Consider the following 10,783-nt stretch of genomic DNA (forward strand, 5'->3'; position numbering starts at 1 on the left):
CCCCCACCCCCACCCCACCCCCAAGGACGGTCACACCACAGTCCCTTCTCCATTCTCCTCCTGGAATTTTGGGCATGCACACACACATGTCCAGCACGATTTTCAAGCCATCAGGTGTTTAATTAGCACCCACCCACACCCAGAGCACTACCCGCCTATAACCTGCTCCATAAGAAATCCAGGCCTGGGGCTTAGAAAATACAGCAACCCCGTGACTTTGTTGTCCCTGCCTTCCACAGATCCCCCAGCTCCTTCCACTTCCTTCATGACAATGACAACCTCTCACATCATACAGAGCTCTGTCTCCAGAGCTGAATGTTGACCTCATAGTCTCAAAGCGCAGGAGTCAATATGTTTTTTGTATATTGCTTTTATTCCTGTTACCATTTCATCACAGAATAATTTTCCTCAGCAGAACACTAAGAAGCACTTTAAGCTGTTTTTTTCCCCATGCATGAGCGAGAGACAGCACCTCTACTAGGGTCTTGACTCCCTGATCCACGCCCAGTCTTCAACAGCCCCACCTCATGGGCACATACATGCCTGGTGTACTCAGGGACGTCTCCTATCCTGAATCAGGAACCTTGCCACGTGAGACTGCCTCACGGGGCATTATATTTTACTGCTGTGCCACTGTCTGGCCTCAGAACCACAGTAATTTTCAATAAAGGACCTAAGATTTCTGTCCTCTCGAGCAGGGCTGCCTCGTTACACCGTCCCAGTAGGAGTAGCCCCTACCATTGTGAATAGTAGCCTCTGCCCTCGCTCAGCATACCAAAGTCCTTGTACTTCTGAATTTCAGACTTCTCCCTTCGTCCCCTTTTTTAATTGCCAGAGTGTGTGTATACTTGCCAGAGAGAGAGAGAGAACCCTCTATTGGGGTGTGGTCATGCTATAATCCCTTTCTCCTCCATTTCTCCATCTTGTCAGGGTGTGGGACATGCGCACACACACAGGCTCATGTTTTTCAAGCTGACAGGGCTGGGTCAAACCTTGGTCAGTCAGCCTTGTGGGATCTGGCTGCCAATGCACAGCACTTCACCACTGTGGTACCAAGCCAACGGCCTCTTCCACCCCTTTCTTGCCCACCTCTGGAGACCTAAGCTGCATTGAGGCAGAGTAGCCTCAGGATGCCAAAGACATTTAACTGGTTTTTCAGAGAAAGCATTGCCTCATCTCTGAATCACTTTTACCCCTTCAGCCTCACCCCAGACATTCCACCCCAGCTCTGACACATGGACACCAGATTTGGAGGCCAGCGCCAAGTTACTTAACAGCCCTCCAGAGTGGGAAATACTCGATGCTCTATCTTTGCTTCTCAGTCCTTCAAGGACTTGGAAGTGATGACACTAGTTGGGGGAACATGTACCTCTGCATGGTCTTTTACTGGGGGGAGAGCCAGTCCCCAGTCAGCAGATGTAGCAGGAAACAGAGACCTAGGTTAACCCAATCCCTGGTAATGCCATTTAATTCCTTGCCTTCTCCTCTACTGTCTGAACCACTCTGCATGAGAGAAGAAAGGTGGTTTTGTAAAAGAAGTAAAAACAGCTAGTCTTTTTTAAATCATATTTTTCTGTTATGATGCAAATCGTTCATGATTCTTCTCTTTCTTTCATGCTCGACAGTAGGTTCATTGGCCGATCCTACCAGCTCTTTCTCAAAGCACACTAAGAGTTTGTCTACCAGGGGCCAGCTGGTGGTGTAATTGTTAGGGTTCTGGACTCCCACAGTTTGAGTCCTGGATGCGATGGCTTGAAACTCATGCCAGGTGCATGTGTGTACCCCAAATTCCAAGAGGAGAGTGTAGGAGAAGGGATTGTGGTGTGGCCATCCTCCCAGGGGTTAGTTTCTCACTTTCTCTCTGTCTCTCCAGTGAGCACGTGCACCCTATAGCAAAAATCTCTTTTTTGAGCAAAGAAAAAGAGTCCACTACCCCCTATGCCAGTGGGCCTCTACCAGGGGAGAGTTTGCTCCTTAGGGGGTGTTGGGCAATATGCTGCTGGCATCTAGTGGGTAGAGGCCAAGGATGCTACTGATTCGCCTGTCATGCACAGGACAGCACCACAGCAAAGGGCTATCCGACCTCAGATGACCCCAGTGCTGAGGCTGAGAAAATGGAGCCCTGAGTACCTTCCTCCCAGGAGGAGGCTGTTCCCACTCTTGCATCCTCCCACCGCAGTCCATTTTCTACTCCACTAGACAGAGCTTTAAAAAAAAACCATAAATCGTGCATTCTCCTGCTTAAAAGCCCCATCACACTCGCAGGGGAATTGTTTTTTCTCACTCACTCGTGTGACCTGACATCTGTGAGCCTTGCAGGTCTCACCTCACTGGTCGCAGCCCACTGTTCTTCCCTCGGCTGCGCTAACTCTCCAGGCTGTTACTGCCTCCTGGGATTTGCACTGGTTCCTCTGCTCCAGACACTTCCCACACTGGCTCCTTCTTGCCATCCGAGTTTCCACCTAGATGTCACTATCTCAGAGGATCACTGCCCCCATTTGCATTCTCTGCACTGTGCCTTTACTGGTGTTGCTTGTGTATGTGTGTATTCTCTGTTTCTGTCTCTCTCACAAGACCCTGAGCTAGTAGGCCCCGTGGTCACTGCCGTGCAGTGCCTGGCATGTCCTAAATGCGCATTTAAGTATTGGCTGTGAGAATGAGCAAAATAACTGCAGATGCATCTTCTTTAACCTTCAGCAATGTTTTAAGTAATGAATTGATTGTTTTTATAAACATCGCAGATCATTTTGGAAAACATAAATGATACAGAAAAGTTCAAAAAAGAAAACAGAAACGTACCCAAATCTCTCCCACCAGAAGTACCCACTTTTAGTTTAGTGTTTGATTCAGATGTTTCTTGCTGCGTATATGCAGGCAGGGTGACGGAAGTGCAGCTGGGGCGACCAGTAATGTAAGATGTCAGCCTCCAACTTTCCATCTACCTGTGATCTACTCTTCACTGTTTGGCAGAGAAAAGAAGAAAACGAAACAAAAAATGCTCTACTGGAAAAAGCGGGGTGGGGGTGAGGTTTGAGCATTCGGTCCCCCCATCTGACTTCTTAGGATGTCTGACTTCATATTTTAAAACCTAAAAATCCACTGCGGAGGGAGAGCCCAGTCGAAGGAACATCTTTAATGCTAGAGCTTGTGTCAGGACTGGGTTCTGCTATCAGACTAGCCACTTCAGAGCCAATTTAGTGCATGGTTGCTCCTGATGGACAAATAATGTAAGATTATGTCTGAACCTCGGTAGCAGCTGGCTGTGTTATGTCTGGATTCTGCTGTTTTTGTGGTTCTTTTTGTTCATGCACCAAAAAGGAACGCTGCTGAGGAAACAGGAGAGATCGTTCCAGCTTGTTGAGGCCTTGCTTAGCTCAGGGGTTGACTGGTAGATTCAGAAGAGAACAAAGGATTCAAAGGCTGCTACAAACCACCCGCCAAGGCCTGTCAGTGACGGGATTTGGAGTGGGTTACAGGTGCTCGCTGCGCCACACTCAGCTCCCTGTGAACTCAGGTGCTTTGGCATGCCAGAGCATGGAGGGTGCTCCAGCCCTGTCCCCCCTCAGACAGCTGCCTGGACAGAGGTCTGGAAATGGCTGTTCTCAGGGCAGTGAGTCATTTTTCCTCTGACTCCCCTTGCTCTCCTCCCTCCACCTCCTCCCTCCTCTAGTCCCAGTGGGCTGGACATTCACAAACAGGCAACATATTTTCTGGGGAGTTTTCATTGCTTGTTGGCTTCCAAGTTCTGACCTCCTTGTCTCCTAAGTAAAGAGGCCAAGCCGAGGAGGGATCCTGTTTAAAATCACAGGATCATCTGGGCTTTAGAGTTCTCTCAGTGCAGCATCTCCTGGCCAGTCTTTTTTTGGCAGAAATTCCTCTGTACCGTAATCCCAGAAGTGTTATTTTTCTTGTTAAATACATTGCTGCATCCTCTTGGAAGGGACATCCTGACCAATCCAATTTCCGGGAATGAGGTAGAGTGTGGAAGTCCGTGCAGCCCTGTGCCTGAGATCAGAGATATGATGAAGGAAGACGTGTGGATCGCAGGGAGGGGAGGTAGGGTAGGATGGCAGTTGTGTGGATGTGTGTCGAGCCCTCCACAACCACCACCAGCACAGGCTCCACCTGATGCCCAGAGACTTCCACCTCTCTGTCTCAGTTTGCATGTGACTAAGGGGTAGGAGGCAGTGTAGTGAGAAGAGATTAGAACTGAGGCCATAAGGATTCGGGGTGAGACCTTCGATCGAAGTTACCATGATGACACTGGTACATGTGTCTGATTAGAACCATCGGTTAGGTCGCTGTGCTAGTGGACATCCAAGGTTTTGGTATTCAGGCTCTGCCCTTTACCCTAAATTCATGCTAGTAGGTCAAAGGGCAGTTAGGGACTCAAGGGTGAGTAGATCCTCTCTCTCTGAGAGACACAACTTATGATACAATAGACAGTAATGTAGGATGTTTCTCACTAACACCTGTCGGCCACCTCATTCTTCGGAGCACTGCAGAACCCCTGGCCTAATCCCGGTGTGAACTTTTAAGACTCTCATCCTTCTCATCAAAGCTACCAACCCAGTTCTTTTTCTGATTTACTGAAGCAGCCTGGCCTGAAGTTATGGAACCAGGAGGTTGGTGGCCCAGCTCAGATTTCAGCTGTACAACTAAAAAAACCTCCTCATTTCAAGCCCTTGCTGTCTGTTTCTTCATTTCCCTAGTTCTAAAAGGAGGTCTTATTACTCCAACCTCTGAGTGATAAACAAGAGCCCTTTTTTCTTCTGAAGAAAGAAATTGCCTAAAGCATTCATCATTAATTCATTCTTCCATTCAATCAATAATTTTGTATTGAACTCTTAGCTTGTCACCTGACTTGCTGGTGGTAGATCGTTTCCTACTGCGTTTTGTAATTGTAGATTGTAAACTCACCTTTAACAGGCTTTGTCTGTGGGAATCCTGTTCATCTTTGGATGAGAGTATGTTCCCAGGGCATCACTGGCCTCTAACACTATTAATACTAATTTCTTAACTTGTTGATTTCCTGGACCACACAGGTCGTATACAAGAGTGCTTTAAAAGAATCACAGAAAAATAGAATTAAAGTATGAGTTTTCCTTTTTATAAAAAAAAATATGAGAGTGTGCACTGATCAGAGAGAGTCAGAAAGGCAGAGAGGGAGAGGGAGATGTAGAAAGCACCCTTCAGTGAGGCATGGCCATAGCACAATTCCTTCTCTTCCGTTTCTTTATCTGGTTGGGATTTGGGGTGCTTGTATATGGTCCAGCATGTTTTTCAAGCTGCCAGGGCTGGCATTCAAACAGCAGTGGGCTGCATGGGATCTGGCTCCCATAATTAACCACCAGTCCATGGCAGCAGCCCATGAGCTTATTTTCATACAAAAAATTTTGAAATCCATGCCTAATTTTTTCAAAATATGCATTTCCCATGAACTCTTTGAAGAGTTCCAATATTCGAATTCCCAGCCCATGTGGTAACACACCTGGGGTTGCAGATTTTTAGGGTAATAGTTTTTGTTTTCATCCTGAGCCCAGGTCGAGCAGACGTATTAATTTCTCTGTGTCGGTCAGCAAACACTTTCTGGTCTACTCTTTCTCTGAGACTGTAGCCCTTCCAGGGTCTTGATTTTCTACAAGGGTCTCAGGTTCTACCTCCCAAGGTACCATTTTATGGTCTTACATGGACACAAAAGCCCTGACCTCGAGATGAGTATTTCCTGGGTTGTTAATATAGCGTTGACTTACTGCTCTGCTTTTAGCTCCCTCTCTGTTTGGGCTCTAGGGGTTTTCCCTTTCTTATCATGAGCTCAGCTTGCAAGTAAAAGAATATTTATTGGATTTCATCGAGCATTTCTAGATATTTTGTGAATGAGAGGGTCTTCCGATTGTCTCCTCTATACTGTACAAGGTACTGGGCTAGATGCTTAAGATATAAAGAAGAGCTAGAAAATCCCCTGGTGTGAGTGACCTTGCAGAGTACTGGCAACCTCTGCCAATAATGATGCAGCATGATAGATGGAGGGTCTAGATGCAGAGTGAGGCCTGTGGGGTCCTGCCGTACATTTTGTTCATGGTGTTGTGAAAAGCCAAAGTAGGCTTTTCGTTTTTCTGATGGGTGGTGTTTCTAGAGTCTACTTGGCCTATTCCATCAGCAGGCATCTCCTGAGTGCCTGCATGCCACGCACAGTCCTAGACACTGTCACAGGAACGATCACATTTATTTCTAGCAGCAACTCTGTGAGGGTAGGCATTTTTATCCTCATCTTACAGATGAGCCAACTGAAGCTTAGGGAGACTATTTAGGTTGCTCAGAGGATGCAGCTAGCGAGTATCTCCCAAGTTTGGACACCAGCCTTCTGGCTCCAAGGCATGACTCTTCCTTACGATCTCTTGACGCTTTCATAAGAAAGAAACCGACCAGGTGCCAGCAGGTCCCACACAGAGAGGTCTTTCATTTCACCATTCCAGGAGTTCCTTCCTCTTTCAGGTGGAGGTTGTGTGTGCTCCTGGCCCCTGGATGGGGTCCCAAGGCCCTACAGGTCTCACGTCTCCATCTCTAAATGCTCCATTCTTTTCACCCACTGCAGGAAGGATACTTAACAAACCCCAGAAGCCTGTGGGAAGACTACCCGCACGTGTACCTCCCGTGAGTATTCATGACCTGGTCGCGAAGGGAACAAGTGGGTCCACAGGCTTGTCATCCCAGAATGCTACAGGGCCAGCTGGCATGAAGATCAGATCATCCCTTCAGCCTGTTAGGGCATGGTAGTATGGATAGCAGGCTTGCCTGGGAGCCACTTGACCAGAGAAACCCCAGACGAACTATCTTTTGCACTACCTCAGGCTCAGAGGTACCAAGCTGTGTGACACAGAGAGCGAGCAGAGCTTCTCCGTGTAGTCCTCTGGGCTTCCCTGGCAACCTGCTCACATTCATAGCCTGTCTTCCGTCCTGGCCTGCCTTGGCTGATGCTGTCAGAGGCAGCACTCTGCCTGTCTTGGTGCTGCCAAGGTGCCTGGAGGGCAGTACCTGGGCCCGTCTCCCTCAGAAGGCCACCCTCTGCCTTTCCCGGGACCTTTAACAGGAACAGCAGCCAAGGACAGAGCTCAGCCCGTCTTTCCTTTGCTCCTTAGAACCGCTCATCGTTCAGTACATCCAGTGGTCACTGTCTCCACTGCCCGTGTCCCACCACCAGCTCCTCCTCGACCTCTCCTCTAGGATGAAGAACTTCTCCTCAGCACCCTTCTCACCATTTCTTTTTCTTTCTGTGGACTTTCTGTGTCCCTTTACGTGATCTTGTATATGGAACAGGGTGTGGGCCACCAGGGAAGCCAGGGTCCCAAGCCCAGGCTGGGGTGATCTCCAGCCTCAGTCCCTCATGCCTGGGCCAGCTCCTTGCAGTCACTCCCCTGCTTGGCAAAAACCCAGAGAACACGTTTCTCGATCCCGTCTGTGTGACTTGTTCCCTCATCTCCAGCTTCCAGGTGAAGTTTTTCTACCTGTGCCAGCTGGCCTACTGGCTACACGCGCTTCCTGAGCTCTACTTCCAGAAGGTACGGAAGGTGAGTACTCGCTCCTCCTCCCCCTCTTGGAGGCCATTCCTTCTCCATGCCCCTCTTGCTTTTCCCAGTGGGCCCTCCCCTTCATCTGGAAGCACGGAACATTGGGGGTGGTGGGAATATGTTTGGGGAGTCCAGTAAAACGCTGAGTCTGCCCCCATGGAAGTGCCACGTGGACCCCTAGGAGAGCAGGCCACCAGCGTTGGTGTCCTTTCTGCCTCTTACCCCAGACATGTGCTTCGGGGGAACTCTGACTCTGCTCTTCCAGATACTAAATGGAGCAGTCATTACCATTCCCACAACCTTTTTCTTTTTTCATTTTAACTTTTATAACTTCCCTCTGAATTCCTTCCAGAAGCCCTCTTCCCTAGTCCCTGTCTTCTTTCTCAACCCAGCCTCGCCCTCTGACACTGAACGCAGAGCTTCTGCCCTGTCCTTGGACTTCATAGCAGCCCAGTGTGTGGGACGTGATGTGACATGGGACTGCATGTTAAGCAGCCCAGCCCTGGAGGGGTGTGTGGCCGACTCCCCTTGCCCTCTGCATTCCCCTCTGTCTTCTGCGTCTTCAGTTAGGGCATGAGCACATTCACTGTCTGCCTCTCTTGTTTCTAGGAAGAAATTCCCCGCCAGCTCCAGTACATTTGCCTGTACCTGGTCCACATAGCTGGAGCATACCTCTTAAAGTGAGTGAGGCCCTGGCCAGCCCGCTTTCCTTTTGTGTCTGTACCTCTGTCCACCTAGTCCTACAAGTAGCTGGCATTACCAGACACCCTTTATGTGCCAAGTACCATGCCGATTTGGGAGTATGAGTGGATAATAGAAGATTCCTTTATCTCAGAGGTTTATTCTCAGCCTAGTGGAAGAGACAGTTATAGACCTGGTTGAGGAGAGTTGAGTGTGATAAACACCATAGTACAGTATGTATCATCTGCTATGGAAACCCTCTCTCAACCCGAGACAGCTAGGGGGGCTTCCAACAGATGTTGGTCTTTGAACGGTGGCTTTGCAAATGGAAGGCAATTGAAGGTGGGCTCCTGTCTCACAGCGTCCATGGCCAGTGCTGCTCGAGTGTGTAGGATTCCCTTCCCTTTGGTTTGAAATGGAATATGGAACAGTTCTCTGCTTCGTTGTTCTAGAAGTTGAAGACGTTCCTTCAGTGCTTGGCCTTGGGATTCCCTTTTGTGAAAGCATCATGTTGATAAGTAAGCTATGTCACTAGTCATTTGGGCTGTTCTTGAGCGTCAGCCATGCTGTAGGACACCTGGGCTTTGTCTGGGCTGGCGTTTTGAGAGCTTGCTGGGAAAAACTTTGAGCTAAGGTGCCAGGAGATCGCAGGGCCCACTCTCATAGCAGGCATCCTGCAAGAATGACTGACTTGGATTATAGAGTCAGGGAGGGAGCCAGCTCTCAAACTCAGGTCTCTGTTCCTGGAGCAGCCTCAGTTCCTGGGTGGGACTTTGAGGGTGAAGGCCGTGTGGGGGCGCCACTCTGCTGTTGTGTTGGATGCCCACGTGTTACACGCAGATTAGGCCCACAGGAGCCAGTCTGTGCTGCCACCTAGCAGTGTGTGGCAAGGACCAGGATGGGCCACCTAGAAGGCGTGCTTCCTGCTTCCCTTTAGCTGTGACGATTTGGACAATGAGAAGTCAGACAACAGGAACATGTATTTCTGCATAGAGGGTTCAGCAAACTTGTTCTGAGCACCTTTAAGAAACAATTCCTTCTGGGAGAGAGAGAAATAAGAACCCCCAACAGAGTCTTGCCATAATCTACTCCCAACCTCAGTCAGCCAGAACCATGGGCACACATGCCCAGCGTGTACAAAGGGACCCTGGGATGTGAACCCAGGACCTCTTGCTGTGGGTTTTGCATTACTGCTGTGCCACCGTCTGGCCCCCGAGCACTTGCACTTGGTTCAGCCTAGTTGAGGAGTGCGAGGTGCCAAGTGTCCTGAAGAGCCTAAGCCATGGGAGCAGGCAGGGACCTGGCCTATGCAGGACAAGTGAAAGGCCAGGGGGTCAGTACTGGGAAAACATCTTAAAGGTGCAACAACTGAACTGAGTCCAAGGCTGAGGGAGGGCAGGGAAAGTGGGAATGGAAAGCAGAGCCCCGGCTTGGAGGTCAGCCCAAGAAAGTAGAGTGCTTGTGGCTTGTGGTGGGAATGTAAGGCCCGTCTTTTCTCCTAGCCTGAGCCGCCTGGGCCTGATCTTGCTACTGCTGCAGTACTCGACCGAATTCCTCTTCCACATGGCTCGACTCTTCTACTTTGCTGACGAAAACAACGAGAAGCTGTAAGTGGGGCTGCTGGAGGCCGGCCTGCTCAGAAGCCTTGGCTGCAAGCCTTCCTTGAGGCCTGGGTGACTGGAGGGTCCCACCCCGCATGTGAACTGTCAGCTCACCTGCAGGCGGCGCCCTAGGGTTATTTTCTTCCTGGAGCATCTTGTTCTAGGGATTCCTCAAGCACCTTACCAGGCCACCTTTGAATCCTATTCTCACTTGGGGTCATTTCTGAAGTCGGTAAATGTTCCTCCAAGAACCCTAAAGGCTGACGTCCCTTTTCTGCCTCTGCGAGCAGGTTTAATGCCTGGGCTGCTGTATTTGGGGTCACGCGCCTCTTTATCCTCACCCTCGCTGTGCTGGCCATCGGCTTTGGACTCGCCCGCATGGAAAACCAGGCGTTTGACCCTGAGAAGGGGAACTTCAACACCTTGCTGTGCAGGTGAGTGGGACAGAAGCCCAAGATGAGAAGTCAGGACCACCTAAGCACTGCCAGCAGCCTCCTGAACTTGGCACAACTTCTGCAGAAGGTTGGAAGTGGAAGACCCTTGTCTCTTGTATGTTGATATTTAGCTGGAAATCAGGCCTGAGGTAAAAGGAGATATCGGCCTTCTGTTTCCACCAAACCCATCTTCCTGGCCCTGCTTGTTCAGGCTGCAGTCAGGGCCTCTGTCCAAATGTGAACCCCCTGCATTCATCCAGCGCTTTGTCCACAGGAGGCTTCTCCCCTGATCATCACAACCATGTGGGGGCCCTTGAGAGCCAGGCTCTCGAAGCCTTGGCCAGCAGCCCCTCCACCCCTCTGCTGAGGAAGGCAGTGACAAAGCCACCGTGTTCCCTTGAAGCCCCGGGTCTGGGAGGGCGTTTCGTTCAGTGTGGCTGGCTGTGAAGTGACGTGCTAACTGAGAAGCCACCCTTTACAGAATTCTTTCGGCTCCCCC

General features: G+C 49.9%; 1 protein-coding gene across 2 annotated transcripts in view; it reads left to right on the forward strand.

Annotated features, from left to right (window-relative positions):
- Positions 1–10,783, forward strand: part of TRAM2 (translocation associated membrane protein 2) — a 94,671-nt gene that overhangs the window by 75,173 nt on the left and 8,715 nt on the right. For both annotated transcript variants that reach the window (XM_006170435.2, XM_006170436.2), the window contains 5 exons: positions 6,596–6,654; positions 7,484–7,568; positions 8,178–8,248; positions 9,752–9,856; positions 10,141–10,284. In XM_006170435.2, the coding sequence (XP_006170497.1) occupies positions 6,596–6,654; positions 7,484–7,568; positions 8,178–8,248; positions 9,752–9,856; positions 10,141–10,284 (464 nt within the window). The remainder of the gene's footprint in view (positions 1–6,595; positions 6,655–7,483; positions 7,569–8,177; positions 8,249–9,751; positions 9,857–10,140; positions 10,285–10,783) is intronic.

This window comes from Tupaia chinensis, unplaced genomic scaffold, assembly GCF_000334495.1.
Source record: "Tupaia chinensis unplaced genomic scaffold, TupChi_1.0 Scaffold148470_1, whole genome shotgun sequence".
NCBI classification, from domain to species: domain Eukaryota; kingdom Metazoa; phylum Chordata; class Mammalia; order Scandentia; family Tupaiidae; genus Tupaia; species Tupaia belangeri.